This window comes from Camelus ferus, chromosome 2 (genome assembly GCF_009834535.1).
Source record: "Camelus ferus isolate YT-003-E chromosome 2, BCGSAC_Cfer_1.0, whole genome shotgun sequence".
Classification (NCBI taxonomy): domain Eukaryota; kingdom Metazoa; phylum Chordata; class Mammalia; order Artiodactyla; family Camelidae; genus Camelus; species Camelus ferus.
The window spans coordinates 53856138-53873742 of NC_045697.1; the positions used below are offsets into that span (position 1 = coordinate 53856138).

Genomic DNA, 17605 nt, shown 5'->3' on the forward strand with positions numbered 1-17605 from the left:
CTACACATCCCAATTGTTCAATCAATTCCAAGTAAGAGAAAAAGAGCACAGGCACACACAGACACTAGTGAAATGTCAAAAACTAAAGACAGAAAATCTCGAAGCACTAAGAGAATATTCATCCATACAATCAAACTCTAATAAGATACTGCTTTTAAAACATCAGAAACAATGGAAGCTCTATGACTGTGGGATGACATATTCAAAGTGCTACAAACCTATCAACCAAAAATTCTCTATCAAACAAAACTGCTTTCAAGAAAGAGAGCAAAATACAGATATTCCTCTGTCCCACACTCCACCAAAATAGAATTCATTGGTGGGAAATCTGCCTTAAAGGAAAAACTGAAGGAAGATCTTCGTGCTCAAGAAAGTAAACAAAGACTACAGTTCTACTTACCAGGATAAACCAGAGCACGGGTGAAGACAATTAAGTAATTATACAAAACAGTATTAAGTGTACATTTCTTCTCCTTTCTTCTCTCAATAAATATAAAAAGCAAGCAGGTAAACCATGCATACAGTTGTACTGTAGGCATAAGACACAGAGTTAATACATTTGGGGAGGGGGACTGCAGCAGTGGCTGAGGCCCAGGAGGGCATGGTCCTATAGCAGTAGAGCCCGGAGATGTACTGGGTCAAAGTTCCAATTCTGGCCCCAGGGGCGTCACAGAGCATCAGCACCTGTTCTCAGTGATGGCCTGTTAAAGCCCCCTGTCAGGACCCAGGGGGTGGGGTGCAGAGCAGCAGCGGTGTGGCCCTGGTAACGGTGGGGCAGAGCGCTGGCTGAAGACCCAGGGTGAGGAGCAGAGCGCAGCCCTGCGGCCCCAGCAATGAGAGCTTAAAGCCCTGACTCAGGACTCACGGAAGGTGCGTCAGCAGCAGCAGCTCAGCCTAGGGAGTGGCCAGTCAGAGCCACAAGTAGGAATCCAGGGTGAGGTCCGAAGCAGTAGCAGCAGGGCCACATTTATGGCAGGAACCCGCCCTGACTCGGAACCTGGGGCTCGGTGCACAGCAGCAGCTCCAGTCACACAAATGGCAAGGCCCGGTGACAACTCCATCAGGGAGAGCAGGTTACAGGAGGGACGGGGCCCCAAGGGTCAGGTCACACCACAGCTACATTTCCAGCCTCAGGAAAGACACAGAAGCAGGACTCTGGGCAGCTCTGTCAGCTGGAATCCGTGTTGGTAAAGATCTTGGAAGTCCTCTGTGTCAAAGGCCACAAACACCTAGGGTGGAGAGGCTTGCTGGGGTCCTCCAGGTCTCTTCTTCCCCAGGGGGTGAAATGCCTCCAGGGCATCTCTGCTGTGACAGGCTGCTCTGAACCAGGGCATGAGGCGAGGTAGGTAAAGTCTTTCCTGTGCTTTTCTACGTGGCCATCCTCAGTTTTGTAATCTGCAGGGATTCTGCTGCTGCTTCATTGTAGTCCAGACATTTTCCCCGAAATAACTTAACACCAGTTTGTAGTTATTCATTTATTGTTTTTGTTGTTTTTGTGGGTCTTAAAGTGTTGGGACCTCCTAACCCTCCATTGTGCTGATGTCACCGTATCTCTAATTTTGTGTCAAGGAGCCTGCAGACACGAGAGCCCCTCACTTCCTATTGCTTTACATTAGTCTTATTACTTACATAATACAGTTGATTTGCAGGTTGTAAAGTCATCGACTTTTAGAGGGGTGTTAACACTGACAACACAATATAAAACAAACTGTACAATCGTGGATTTTTCTACATTTTGCCCTTTCACTTGATTTCCATGGCTGCTGACTACTCATAAAATGTGTTTACTTAAGGTGTAGGAGTTATAATTTAACTTCTTTAGTGTAGGAGTTATACTTTAACTTCTTGATTGATTTCTCCTTGGATATAAGCATGAGCAATAGCAAAAGGATAGAGAAATTTTCAAAAGTTTTGCATGTGAACAAGATGTCCATGAAATGGCTCTCACTTTTGCTGCTGCTGCAGCTGAACTGCTACTTTAGCTCTGGGAGTTGTGGGAAGGTGCTCGTGTGGCCAGTGGAATATAGTCATTGGATTAATATGAATACAATTCTGGATGAACTTATCACGAGGGGTCATGAGGTGACTGTCCTGATATCTTCAGCTTCCATTTTTATTAATCCCAATACACAATCTTCTATTAAATTTGAGATTTTTCCAACACTTTTAACTAAAGATAATTTTAAGTATATTTTCAAGCATTTGCTTGAAAAATGGATTAATTTTGCAAAAGATTCATTTTGGACTTACTTTTCAACAGTGCAAAGTACGTTTTTGGAATTTTCTGATATTCTTATCACAGGCTGTAAAGATCTTGTTTCGAACAAGAAACTTATGACAAAACTACATGAATCAAGGTTTGACGTCGTTCTTGCAGATGCCATTGGGCCCTGTGGTGAGCTGCTGGCTGAGATACTTCAAATCCCATTAGTGTACAGTCTCCGCTTCTCTCCGGGCTTTGCACTGGAGAAGTATGGTGGAAAACTTCCACTCCCACCATCCTACGTACCGGTTATCATGTCAGAATTAGGTGATCAAATGACATTCATGGAGAGGGTGAAAAATATGATGTACGTACTTTATTTTGACTTTTGGTTCCAGACATTTAATGAGAAGAAGTGGAATCAGTTTTACAGTGAAGTACTAGGTAAGTCATGTTTTCAGTTGGTGGCATAAAGTCCTAACTTTTCTAATGACTTTGAAGATGAAATCATATAAATAAAACATCACAGAAATTTGGGTTTTATAAGTGAAATGATAAAATGAAAGTATAAAATGTTTCATCAATTTCATAATAATTATGGAAACATTAATTCATGGGGTAAGGCCCATTACTAGCGCAGGACACTCCGGGAGTCATAAACCATAAATTGAAGCACCTAAGACATCTCCAAGAAACTAAGTATCCATCTTACTAAACTTTTTTTAACTTTAAAAAGGTGACTAAAATGTCTTCTTAAAAAAATGTAGACTTAAGAGCTATGCCCATATTTGTAGCATAGGTAACTAGGTGGCATTTAGAAATTGTTTCTACTTGTGTAGCTCAGTTTCCACATTATAGTATAGTATAGCAGAGTCACAAAAAAATATATTTGCTTTATCAAAGAACAGCCACTTTCAGACATCTTTGACTACATCATTCCAAGCTCCATTTCAAATATTGCTTAATATATACACATGGCAATATTCTCATTTGATCGAACATTTGTTCTTTTTGTCTTTGTTTTTTCCTTTCAGGAAGACCCACTACATTATTTGAGACAATTGGGAAAGCTGACATGTGGCTCATTCGAACCTTTTGGGATTTTGAATTCCCTCACCCATTGCTACCAAATTTTGAATTTGTAGGAGGCCTCCACTGCAGACCTGCTAAACCTTTGCCTATGGTAACATGTTCCTATTTATTTTGTTTTCCTTACTTTGCATTTTCAGGGGAATACTTATGCAGTCTTTATTTACAATGGTTTATACAACAGAGAAATTGGGAAGCCGGATAAAGTGACTTGTCAATTAGAAACTCTTATTTCTATACTAGCACAAGTATGTGAAATTCATTACCATTACAGAATAAATTGGGACATCTGGAGGACTTATACTATTTTAAATTACAGCCTTCATTATTCAACACATAATAAAGCATCAGTCATAAAAATAATTATAAAGGGACTCGCCTATACCAGAAGTGAGTGCTCATATGCAGAGGAATGATATAAACACAGTTTCTGCCACCTGACAGTCTACTGGAAAGACAGAATACAGGCAAGTCGTAAACATTGTGTAAAGAGTGTTATAATAAGGGAAGACCACAATGCTAAGGAAACATTCACAGAATTCATAGAAAGTATCTCTGATTCTTTGATAATTAAGGTCAGATCTGAACATGTGCAGGAATAAGCAGACGGGGTAGGTCAGGGGTGGAGGAAGATACAAAAGACAGCCAGGGAGAGTAGTTAGTGACAGTTCCCAAGAAGTCCAAGTTTAGTCTGAACAGGAAGAGGCTGAGTAAAGAGACAGATGGTGCTGGAGAATTAAGCTGGAGACAGACATTCTAAGGAGTGTGAAGCATCTAATAGGGGCATTCGGGAAAAAATTAAGAGTGTTAAGAAAGGGAGAGGTACAATCACATTTAAAGAAAAACACAGGATGTAGTCACTGGGTTGGGTTATGAAGGGGTAAGAGTAGAAAGGGAGACCATTTCACAGGTTTGCTGAGAGATACAGGCAACAATGATGGAAAACTAGACTACAATGTTCACAGAGACATGATCATACTGACTCATATTAACAGCATGAATCTCATACAGTTGTAGTGGGGAAAAAAGTTGTTAGTACACATGAAACATCCAAAATGTCTAGCACATATTCACTGATCCAGAAGAAATATTAACTATTGTCTTTATTGTTATTTTGTTACTATTACACTATCAATAATCCAACATGTGCCAGCCACCTGGATCTAAATCATAATTGAATAGGAAGTGATTTTCCAACACATCAAGATTATATGATCTATCAAAGTCCTAGAGAGTAGATAGCCCATGGAGTGCATTAAAAGCATTTTTAAAAGATTTTTAATCAAAAAATTTAAGTTAATAACAGCATATACTAAATTAATTAAAAACTGAATTTAAATAAAATATATTTTAATATACCTAACTTAATCTTAAATGTTGAGAATTTTTTAATGTTTTGGACAATCAGATGAGCAAGATGACAAGCTAAAAATTTTTTATAAGCGTTGAGGCTCTTCACGAGGGACCATTCCTCAAAAATACAAATGAATGCCCCTACAATTTCTGCACCAAATCCAACATTTTCTTGCTTCCACAACAGCGTTTAAACCATTCCTCATCTAAAATCCTGGAGTTTTACATCTTATAGCATAGAAGATATAAATTAGTCTATTAGAACAGGTGTTTTCTGCCTAAACTAAGCATACAGAAAACCTCAGCACAGCTCCCTTAAGGAACACGGGTCTCAACATTGTAGCTGCTGACAGAATGAGCAGACAGAAAATGTACACTGCGTATATAAGCACATTAATTCTGCACACTAACAGTAAAGACCAAATAATTTCTACCACTTAAATACAAAAACTACCCATAGTTTCAAATTACAAAAATTCTCTTCAGTTTATAAGATACTATTCCTTATGAAGGAAAGCAAGAAGCTAATCTGTTTTAAATTGACATGCTGTTTTAAATTGATTCAAGATATAAATAGTAAGCAAGCAATCTTTAGCAAACTATTTTGTGATCTCTTAGGAGATCCTTTTTGATTACTCCTTATTAGTGGAAAAATGAAACATATCTTTTTCAACTGTCAAACACAATATCTCATTTGTTTACAAATTGTTTTGGTATTCAGTGGTAAACTGTCACAGCGTCCAAAGGCTGAAATAAAATCAGTGAAAATTATATCTAACTCCATTTTTCAAAGATATCCCCATTCTCCTTTCAAGCAAGTCAGTGTTAGTAGGAGAGAAAGGACCAGAGAAAGAAGGACAAATAGAAAGATGAATAGTAATATAATGATATTAGTAATAGTAGCTGTTGTTATTAAGTTGCAAAACAAGAGATGAATGCAAGAGAATGTCTGCAAACTACTAACTTTCAAACTACTAACTTTTCTGTTAATTATTCCTTCAAACTACTAACTTTTCCATTAATTATGAGGTTCTCAGAAAATTACTGAGGAACATTATGATACCTGATCTTGTCTTTGATCCATTCCGATTTAATTTTTTGAGAGGTCTAAAATAGGGGTCTCATCATTTTTTTTCCATGTGCTTATCCAGTTTTCTTAGAAGAAAAGAAGAGACTACCATTTCCCCAGTGGGTGGTGTTCCCTCCCTTGTTGAATATTAGTTGACTATATATGCAGGCATTTAATTCGGGACTCTGTATTCTATTTCATTTGTGTCGATCTATTTCTCTATTTTTAGGGCAGTACCACACTGTTAAATACTACAACTTTGTAGTAATACTTTGGAATTGGTAGGTGTGAGGCCTTTGGCTTTGGGTAGTGTGGATAGTGTAGCAATATTAATTCTTCTGATCCATGAACACTGGATGACTTTCTTTTTGTGTGTGTTTTCTTCACATCTTTCAACAAAGTCTTGTAATTATTACTGTATAGATTTTTCACTTCATTGGCTAAAATTATTTCCAGTTATTTTATTGTTTTTCATGCTATGTTGAATGAAATAATTTTTCATATATTTCGTTATTAATAGAGAGAAAAGCAACTGACTTCTGTATGTTGAATTTATGTTATATCCTGCAACTTTACAGAATTTGTTCATTAGTTAAAGCTTTTGGTTGACTCTTTGGGATTTTCCATACAAAAAAATCATATCATCTGCAAAAAAATGAAAATTTTACTTCTTCCTTTCTCATTTGGATGTCTTTAATTTCTTTGTCTTGCCTGGATGCTCTATGCTGGGACTTTTAGTACTACGTCGACTGGAAGTGTGAGAGTGGGAACCCTTGCCTTTTCCTGATCTTAGAGAAAAATATTTCAAATTTTCACTATTCACTACAATGTTAGATTTGGGTTTGTCATATGTGGCCTTTATTTTGTTGAAAAATATTCCTTCTATATACCCAACATGGTCAGGTTTTTTATCTTAAAGGGATTTTGTATCTTGTCAAATTCTCTTCCTACAGCTATTGAGATGATCAACTTATTTTATCTTTCATTCTGTTAATGCAATGTATTTCATTTATTGATTTCAGCATGTTGAAATTTCCTTGCATCTTACAGGTAAATTACACTGGGTCATGGTATATATTACTATTAATGTGTTCTAGAATTTAGCTAGCAGACATTGTGCTGAGAATTTTTTAATCTATATTCATTCTCGATATTGGCGTATACCTTCCTTTACTTGCAATGTCCTTATCTACTTGGTATCTCCATATACTGGCTTTGAAGAATGAATTTTGAAGTGTTCTCTCCCACCTGTAAGTTTTTTCTGGAAAAGTTTTTCAAGGACTCGCATTAAGTATTCCTTAAATATTTGATAGAATTTATCAGTGAAGAGGTCTGGTGCTGGGGTTTTCTGTGTTCAGAGTTTTGTAATTACTGATTCAATATCTTAACTCATTTTGACTGTTCAGATTTTGTAATTCTTTCTGATTCAGTCTTTATTGATTTCTTGTTTCTACAAATGTAGCCATTCTTCTTGGTTATGTATTTTCTTGCCATAGAATTCTTTATAGAAATCTCTCATGATCCAGTGAATTTCTGGAGTCTCAATTGTAATGTCTTCTCTTTCATTTCGAATTTCATCTATTTGAGTTTTCTTCCTTCCTTAGTCTAGCTAAAGGTTGTCATCAGTTTCTCTTTTTGAACATGCAGAGAAAGAAAAATTCTGTATTATACTTCTTCTGTGTGAAATCTAAAAAAGTCAATCATATAAACTGAAAGCAGTATGGTGATTACCAAGGGCTAGAGGGTGGGAGAAAAGGAGAGATGTTATTTAAGGGTATGAACTTGCATCTCATAGTAAATTAGCCCTAGAGATTTAAGGTAAAGGATAGTGAGTATAGATAACAATATATTCTAATCATCAAACTTGATAAGAGACTAGACCTTATTTTTTCCAACCGCAAAAGAAAAATGATAATCATCTGACATGACAGAGGTGCAACCTACCACCAAGATGGTAATCCTATTACAATCTGTTAAGTGTATCAAATCAGTAAGTTATACAACTGAAATAATGTTATACCTCTAACATATTTCATCATTAAAAAATATTTATAAATTTTAAACTAAGGATATCCCTAGACAGAGGGTAGAATATATCTTATTTTAATTTAATAATTTTTCGTATTTTTAATACTTTAATGTCATGACCTTATATTATTTTCATACAGATGTCAGACAATGAGAATAACCAGTCCACAACAGTGATTAACTTTTAAATAGAGGATGTATTACAATAATATGATAGGGATGCATCTTCTACAGGAGAGATGAGGCAGCTTTGGGGAGCAAACCAATGAGGGAAAAACAAAGAACACAGGTAACCTTAAATGCTGGGACAAGTCACTGGAAATACACACATTACCTAGATGCACCATGAGAGTCATAGGGAAGTTCAGAGACATTAATAGCAAAACTGATCATCAGGATGAAATTATACTTTTGAAGAATGATCTACACGGTATAGTCTACAAGGTTAAAGTTTGTAAGAAATTGCCTATTTTCTTGTTCCTATTAAAAACAGTTTTGAAAACAACTTTAAAATAGGCTTCTATTCTTTAGCACAGGGAACTATAGTCAATATCTGATAATAATCTATAATGAAAAAGAATATAAAAAGGAATGTGTGTGTGTATATATGTGTGTATATATATTACATATATATATAAATTAATACCAACTCTGTACACCAGAAATTAACACAGCATTGTAAACTGACTATACTTCTATAAAAAATTTTTTATGACATTAATCATGATCATAAACTATACATTTTAAATGGAAGGATTAGGTCAGAATTTTCCAGAGAGAAAAGAATAATGAATGTAAAAAAGAAGAAAGGCATTTCAAAAAGAGGAGTATATGGTTTCATCAGATAATCAGGAAAATTTTGCTCCTCTGCATTTTTTTTGTTATACAGAATATTGAACAATGTGGAATTATTCTAGTGCAGAAAGTAAAATTTTTTAAATTAGGCTCAAGGACTACAAGACAAAATAATTCTGAAAGAATTCCAATCAAATACAGCTTCACCAGGAGCCTCATTTAGTTTGACATGAACTACTCATAGGTGATCAGATCTCTGCTACAGAAAGCCTGGTGTACCTCTCCCACTGTGGGGCAGGTGCTCCCCCAGGGACTTAGTGAGGTGAGGATGAGGGTCCCTCACAGCCACTTACACATAGCACATCCTACTGTGACAGCAAATATACAACATGATTTCAGGGCAGAGTGTGTCCAATGGAAACAAACCCAGCAGTATGGTCACTCAGAAATGCAACTACATAAGTACATCTCTTGGTTATTAACAGGACACACAAGGCTGTTTCACAGAAATTCTAAACTATAATACCAGACTCCTCAATGTCAGTGACTCGTAATTTAGAGACAGATTTGGGGAACTTTTGAGTAACTTTAAGTTAAGGTTTGAGGATTATAGATCTGTGAGAAGGATAAAGTCATTCAAATCCTAACTTTTTCTTAGTGATCATAGTCAGGGAAATGAAATACTAATGACTAATCTAAAATAATTCTCTAAAAAGTACCTGGAATAAACAAATGATTTAGGAGAACTATAATAAGAAAGAATTAAAGGTGAGTTAAGATCCTGCTGTGTGACCTCCTTCCAAGGATCTATGTTAGTAATTAATAACATGACTGATGAAGAGTCTAACACTGTTTACCAGTGTGTCCTCCTCACTACTGTGTACTGCCTCTATCTCATTTTTGCTTATACACACACCCACACACATTTGCACAAGTACATGTAATAGAAGACACTGACCTCAAATCACACATCTCCTTCAACCCTGAGGTCCATTTTTAAAAAGCCATTATTTAAAACTTTTGAGGAATTTCCTCAAAAAATATAAAATAGAGTTACCATACGGTCCAGCTATTTCTCTTCTGGCTGTGTATCCAAAAGAATTGAACCTAGAATCCCAAATAGCTATTTGTTCACCATAATCTTGAAAGCACTATTCACAAGAGACGAGAAACTGAAGCAACTCAGGTGTACATGAACAGAAAACACAAACAACAAAATATGGAATACACAAACACTGGGTTATTACTTAGTCATTAAAAGGAGATTCTGACACATGACACAACATGGATGAACTTCAGGAGAAGGGCATAAGCCAGTCACAAAAAGACAAGTACTATACAACTCAATGTATATGAGGTATCTAGACTAATCAAATTTGTAGAAACACAGAGTAGAATGATGATTCCCAGGGGCTGGGATCAAAGAGGAAAATGGAGTTTTTAATGGGCACAGACTTCCAGTTTTGCCAGATGAAAAAGTTCTGCAGATTGGTTCCGCAATGCGAATATACTTAACATTTCTGAACTATAGACTTAGGAATGACTAAGATGGTAAACTGCATCTTGTGTATATTTTACCTTTTTTTTTTTTTCAAAAAGCTACTACCGTAATAATTCCTGACTATAACAGATTTTTTCTCTTCAGCTGTTTGTATTAATCTTTCAATAATGTTTGCTACACTGTTGCTCTTTTGTAATGGAGAAAATTCTTTTTTGACAGGAAATGGAAGAGTTTGTCCAGAGCTCAGGAGAAGATGGTATTGTGGTGTTTACTTTGGGGTCAATTGTCACTAACATAACAGAAGAAAGAGCCAATATGATTGCATCAGCCCTTGCCCAGATTCCACAAAAGGTAGATAAAGCAGCATAATAGTGGACAACCATACAATGAGACTATTAAATTCTGTAAAAAGTATGATTACATATTCTGCAAGAAAGGTAAATTATTATGATAGCTCCAATGTATCTCAAGTATTTAAAAATCAAAATATACACAGCAGGTCCTACAATAATACAGAGAGTATCTTTGACAATGACTTTTGGATTCACATTGTAATCAAATAAATGTATTTAAGAGATGCAGTGTGAAATCTGGTATTATAATGGTATGTGGGCAGGTAGAAAAATCACCAAATTCTGCCTTGTCATTGCTCCTTTATCTCTGAAGGATTCCTGAGGACATAGTACACATACAGAAGTTCTCAGGAGTTAAATTTTAACAGAAATTGTACTAGCACAGTAATGTTGAACAGCAGTGATCAAAGTCAGAAATATGCCATGCAGTTTGTGCTTGCCAGGTAATCCTGGGCCCCATCACTTCCTCTAAATTTTGCAACAGACCCATTCAGTGTGCTTTTCAGGGTGCTATTCAGAGAAAGGTTGGTCAGGGCTCCCCAAGCTGCCTCCAGACACCCATCCAGCCACCATGATTTAGACAAAGACAAACATCAGCCTGCCCTGGGTGACTGAGCCCTGCCAAAGCCTAAAGCAGGAAGATGAAAGAGAAAGGATGGAGATGGGGTCCTGCCCTTAAGGTGGATCCTATGCATTATAAAGTGTGGACCTTAATGAACTCTGCTTCCAGCCTATCAGGTTACTCTTCCTGACTGAGGAGGGAGAAGGGCAAGAGTCAAACATAAGGAAGACTGGCATGGAAAAGATTCTGCTGCCTCCTTCTCCATATTATGTAGTAACTTATTCTCTAGTAAATAAAATACACCTGGGATCTTTTGTTATTTACGAACTACTTTTTACTTTACTATCCGATATTGTGGTCTTCTCACAAACACCTATGCTAATTTTTTGTTGAGAACTTAGTCATTTCATTCACATAGCAAACAGAAATGAAACACCAGTTAAATTATAATCCAGCTTATGAGAATTGCTAGGAAGTCCAAAATAGGTATCTTATTTTGGTATTGAGTATAAAAACCACATTAACCACTGCTGTCAATGCATTGTGCTTCACTGTTGAAGTGTTCGGGGTCAGTTGAATAAATTTTAGTATCCCTATTTTGGAGCTTTTTCAACAGCCTTATTGTTACTTGTAAATTACCAACATGCTCCTCTTTTCTAAACTTAAAAATTTTCAGAGCTACTAATAGTGGCAATAATCTGGATTTACATCAAAAAACAATAATTGTCTTTTTTTTTGGAAGAGGCGCTTAACAATTTGTAATCTAAAAGAAGTTGTACCTCCTAAGCAGCATTAATTATCTTACCATTAATAAATTATAAATAAGCAGAAATATTTCTCTTAAGTGACTAACTGTAGGCATTTTCCTTTTACTAAATCAAAAGATATAAAACTGATAAAAAAAAAAGTTATATTAATGACTGGATACAAGTAAACTCCATTTTATGAGTGAAAAAGAAATAAACCAGTGGATACCAAAATTGAAAATGAGTGCTAGTATATAAAATAAATCAAAACAAATGTGAAGATTATTACTAGAATAATTTTAATTCACTAGAATCAAGAATACCTAACAATTTCCCAAATACTTGAAATTGTCATTGAGAAGTTTGTCAATAACATCATGTGTGAAATGTCATGATTCATTCCATACCTGATTGAACATAAAAATAAGTACACAGAATGTGGGTATTCCTATTGATGTCAGTGCATTACTAGTCATCTCTACTTAGGATCTGCTGTCCTCATTTCCTGACCTGTCGTATGGAAGGCATTTAACTGGATGTCTTTTCATCTCTTTAGAATTCTAACGTGCTATAACTTTGAAGTTCAACTCATGAATAAGCTATTTACTTCACCCTAACAGGTTCTTTGGAGATTCAACGGCAAGAAACCAGATACCTTAGGACCCAATACTCGGCTGTATAAGTGGATCCCCCAGAACGACCTTCTTGGTGAGACCTGGGAGAAAAAATGCTGGAAACAAGAGTAACAGCTGAGGGAGTGAGAGCACTGGGAGAAGAAACCAACTTACTCAGCACTTATTACTCAAGCATGCAAAAGGAACACTCTGAATCTTCATTGTTCTTTCCTGTCCTAGGGGAAAACAAATAAAATATAAAGGTCGGCTTTTTTTAACACCCTTATTATGGTACGACTCCTGTACAGTAAACTACATGTTTTTCGGATGTACAATTTGATGAATTTTGATAGAGGTATACACCAATAAAACCTCCAACACAATCAAGATGGCCAACATTTAGATCACTCTCCAAGAGGTGCAAATTTCCAATTCTTTACTTATCCCTTTCCACCCCCCTTTACCCCAGGTATCAGTAAATTTGTTCTCTGTGTAACAGGTGGCTTTTTATTAAAGAGTCACATCTATTATGGACAGAATCTTTATATTGGTTGTAATTATTTCTCTAAGTAAAATTATCAAGAACATCCTGGATTATCGCTTTGCCTCTAAATTCTCTCCATACATCTCTCTTTTCCCATCTTATGGGTATTTTAAATGCCCCTGAAATACAGCAGCTCCTTTTTATTACCAGTGACTCCCCATGTTCTATAGGAAAATACTTCAGAATTGTTTTCATGAAGCTGTAACACATTTCATGATAAAATGCAGCTTTTCCTTCCTCTGGTCTCAGTGTCACGACCATTATCTTTCCTGTTGCCTTGACACCCTTCCTATCAGACTAAATGTCTATTTCCTTAAGAGACTATATTTTTGACATATTCTCACCCTTAATTGCTCATGTGGTTTCTTTTACCCAGAATGTTCTTTCCATTTGTTCACCTGACAATCTGGAGTACATTTGTGAATTCAACTCACACAGCACTCCTTTCATGAAGGCTTCACTTCCCTCTCCAGCAGACTGAGTGGCTTCCTGATCTGAGTTCTGAAAGCAGTTGAAATGCAGTTTCATGTGTATAATCATCTGTTATCGAAAGGACACTGCTTCTTTCACTGCCTTGTAATGGCCAGTTCTCATTTGATTTCTAACATTAATTAATCATTTTACTGAAATTCACTCAATCCTAGGTCATCCAAAAACCAAAGCTTTTATAACTCATGGTGGAACCAACGGCATTTATGAGGCCATCTACCACGGGATCCCTATGGTGGGCATTCCTTTGTTTGCTGATCAACCTGATAACATCGCTCGCATGACAGTCAAGGGGGCAGCTGTCAGGCTGGACTTCAGTAAAATGTCAACAACAGATTTGCTCAATGCATTGAACCAAGTCATTAATAATCCTTCGTGAGTATACATGTATATTTTTCTACTACATACTCTGTCTAGAGAAGTTCTAATAGGGAGGCCAGGGAGGTAGCAATGTATCTTCACATAAACACAATGAAGAGTAAGAGTTGCACAGGGCTTTGAATAGTCTACAATAGCCTACTGGGAGTGTCACATAAAGTTTGTTTCAGTGGTTTTAGTGGATAGCTTCTTCAGAGGTTTAAGGAAAATGGAGAAATTTTGAAAGAGCTAATCATTAGAATGAAAAGAGTCACTGAAATGGTAACATAAGGATTAAGAGGATTTATATGTAAATATTTTCTCCCTTTGCATTATTCTCCCATTGCTATTATTACCAACACATTCTCAAAATGTTTTCTTTATAAAGTCATTATGAAACAAAAGGGAGAAAATACATACAATAGTTATCATAATATTAATAATAATATCGAAATTCATAAAAATCCTCAAATGATTTGGAAACCAAATATTATCTCTTTGAAACAGAAATATACCAACATATGTCTTATAAATAGACAAAAACAAGTAAAACCAAAAAAACTAAGAATATACCTACATTCATAAGTAGTATCTAAGTAGTCATTATTGGGTAAATTAGAAAGATTTAGTTGTTTCCTTTTATCAGGGATGAGATCAAAATATTAGCAGACTTTCAGATGCAGAAAAAAAGCTACACAACACCAGTGAAGTGGGAGGGGAAACATAAGGGTGGTGGACTAGGAGATACAAACTTTGGATGCAATATGCGCTCAAATATGTTATGAGCAACAATGGGAATACAGCCAAAATTTGTAGTAACTGTTTAATGTAAAATTGCAACCCTGTGGAATACTTATACCACTTTCGATTTTTAATAATGTAAAGCTGGTATCAAAAATGAAGATAATTTATTAGCTGCTAGATACAGAATGTTTGCTATATGCTACACATTGTATTAAGTCCTTTGCATATATTAAGTACCTTCTTCATAGTAGTGTTTCCCTATTGCATTACAAAAATGTCACATAAGTGTCTCCTCTGAAAAACCCAAGGCTCCTCCTGTGCTTTATACAGAACACAAAGAGATTTTACCTCCTTGTTATTGCTTCAGTGCCATGCTACTGCACTTTGTGATTTAGAGTTTGTGAGCCATATCTCTTTATTCCTCCCTTCCTCCTTGTCTGTTAGTCCATAGTCATTCCAACACTAGAGACAAATGCAACTGCAATGCCAGAAAGTGAAATGTTGAGCACTCGCCAGATTCTAAAATCACTCACAAGAAAAACACCACCAATACTAGCAAACGTTTACTAAGAGTCTACTGTATGCCAGGAATACTTAAGAATCGATATATTATTCCTCCAAATAATCAGATCAGATACCATTCCTATCCATCCTATTTATCAGTGAAAAACTGAGGAAAGAAGAATAATAAAGCAGGCATCAAGGCAAATGTCAGAGTCAGATTCAAAACAAGGCAATCACTTCCAACTTTTAACCACCACTTCACTAATAGAAGATAAATACCAGTTAATGCTCAATACCAACTGCTCACCAGCCCCAGCTGGACATGTCTCTGAATCTCAATATGGATTTTCCTCCTATCTCTGCATTATGATAGTATTTTAAAACTTGTCCAACAGGTCTATTAACAATTCCTTACTAGACAGTACAAACTTTGAACAGTCAAATCATGTACATCTTTTCTATTGTTCTTTTTTTTTTTTCACATCAGGACCTAATTCATTCCATTCTTTTGGCTACAAATACCTGTCCTATCCTATTTTCTCTCTTTTCTCCATAGCTTGAAATTCTATGCATTCAAAAAATTCTAGCACATAAGCTAAGATCTCTATAATCATCTCTGAGAAAAATAATCTATTTTTCTTCCACTTGATGTGGCACTCATTTTTACCATATGCATGAAGATTCCACATATGTATCTTTCTTAGTTTATTGTAAAAATTGATGTCTATTTGCTTTTCCTTCAGCTACAAACAGAATGCTATGAGGTTATCAACCATTCAACACGATCAACCTATAAAGCCCCTGGACCGAGCAGTCTTCTGGATCGAGTCTGTCATGCGCCACAAAGGAGCCAAGCACCTGCGGCCAGCCGCTCACGACCTCACCTGGTGCCAGTACCACTCTCTGGATGTGACTGGGTTCCTGCTGGTCTGTGTGGCAGCTGCTCTCTTTGTCATCACAAAATGTTGTCTGTTTTGCTGCAAGAAATTTCCTATACCAAGAAAGAAGGAAAAAAGGGAGTAGCTTTATCTGAGGCCTGAAGCAGGAACACCCCATACATGGATCTGTTTCAGTTGATTCCAGCAAGAAGGAGTTATGATGAGGTTCCTGTCCTCCTGTGACAAAAGGACTTTTCACAATTTAGCATCAAAGATCAAAATTTGCTTTCAAGGGATTTTCTTCCTGCTTAAGAGTTAGAAATACGTCATGCCAAGAGAAAAGCTAATGAGATATTAAAAAAAAATAAAACTATAAGGGTATATATTGAAATTTATCATTTTAATTCAAAATTTTACTAAAAAGAAATTGAGTTTAACTGTGTTTCACAGGGTGTGCATATACACAATAAAATACAAAGTCTATATTTTCCATATTATATTTGAGGATATTCTGAAAATTTTAACTTTATTTTATTGTAGAATTTTATACTTTTATCTTACTACAGAAGTGTTCAATAATTGGAATTGTGAAAAAGATTCACCCTTCCATTTCATTTGCGAGACCACTAACACTTCTTGGTTTTTACTGTGCATCCAGCCTCAGAATCACTTCTTACCTAAAGCCATGGCAAGTCATTTACATTTATGCAGGTTAAGTCATGTCCCAGTAAAATGTCTGTGGAATTAGGAATACAGCAACTGCTACCTGCTTCCTATTATAAAACTGAGCTATTTGTGAAAAGCCTTGATATATGACTGAGTTTTCTTTTTCTCCTTAACTTTAAAAATATTCACCTGATCTCTTTTACTCCCATATTCACTCAGCCTCTGGTAATAAGATTTAAGTTTTCTACTGTAAGAAAATATTTAACTTGTACTCTAAAGGGTCTTACTGAATTTTCATTCTCTCCAAATATACCTGAATATATCTATATGTGCTATCTATATCTATATCTGTATATATTCTTACAAAACAAGACACAGCATCACTTACCTACTTGCAGATATGGTATGAAATTTAATGTGTTCATTGAACACACACTGAAATAATGGCTTTTATTCTATGGTACCACATTTTAGATCGTGTGTCAATCTTTTGCCTCTTTCCTCATTAGCCTATTGCCCCATCCCTCCCATAAACATTCAATATGTCATCATGACAAAAAAATAATACAGACATCATTTTCTTTAAACCTAGGCCCACCATGACTGACATAATCAGGAACAATGAGCAGGATACAGAAATTACATACATTTTATGGAAAACTGGTAAATCAAATGAAAGCAATCTGAAGGCACTCTTGAAAACTGCGTGTCCTGAAAGGACTTTATATCAAAGTGGTCCAGGAGATGAAATGCATACTTGTCTTATTGGTCAAAACCACCACTCAATAAATTGTATTCCATTGTGTATATATGCTACATCTTCTTTATCCATTCATCTATTGATGTGCACTTAGGATGCTTCCATGTCTTGGCAATTATAAAAAATACTGCTGTTTATAGTGAGGAGTATGCATCTTTTTGAATTAATGTTTTCATTTTTCTCAGGTCTATGCCCAGGAGTGGAATTGCTGGGCCATATGGTGGTTCTGTTTTGGGTTTTTGAGAAACCTCTATATTGTTTTCCATGGTGGCTGCACCGCTTTACATTCCCACCCACAGTGGACAGGGATTCTCTTTTCTCCACATCCTTGCCAATATTTGTTATTTGTG

General features: G+C 36.0%; 1 protein-coding gene across 1 annotated transcript; it reads left to right on the forward strand.

Annotated features, from left to right (window-relative positions):
- Window positions 1–1883: 1883 nt before the first annotated feature.
- LOC102523709 (UDP-glucuronosyltransferase 2B31) lies at window positions 1884–17346 on the forward strand. Its single transcript, XM_032458923.1, has 6 exons — window positions 1884–2647; window positions 3238–3386; window positions 10258–10389; window positions 12320–12407; window positions 13502–13721; window positions 15695–17346. Exons 1-6 carry the CDS (start codon window positions 1927–1929, stop codon window positions 15972–15974), a joined length of 1590 nt encoding a protein of 529 aa, XP_032314814.1. The 5' UTR covers window positions 1884–1926; the 3' UTR covers window positions 15975–17346.
- Window positions 17347–17605: the final 259 nt, after the last annotated feature.

Bases quoted from the DNA above. Each gene is read 5' to 3' on its own strand.
- LOC102523709 (XM_032458923.1), top strand. From the start codon at position 1,927: ATGTCCATGAAATGGCTCTCACTTTTGCTGCTGCTGCAGCTGAACTGC. The intron at 3,387-10,257 runs GTAACATGTTCC...CTTTTTTGACAG, and splicing joins CTGCTAAACCTTTGCCTATG to GAAATGGAAGAGTTTGTCCA. The intron at 10,390-12,319 runs GTAGATAAAGCA...TCACCCTAACAG, and splicing joins TTGCCCAGATTCCACAAAAG to GTTCTTTGGAGATTCAACGG.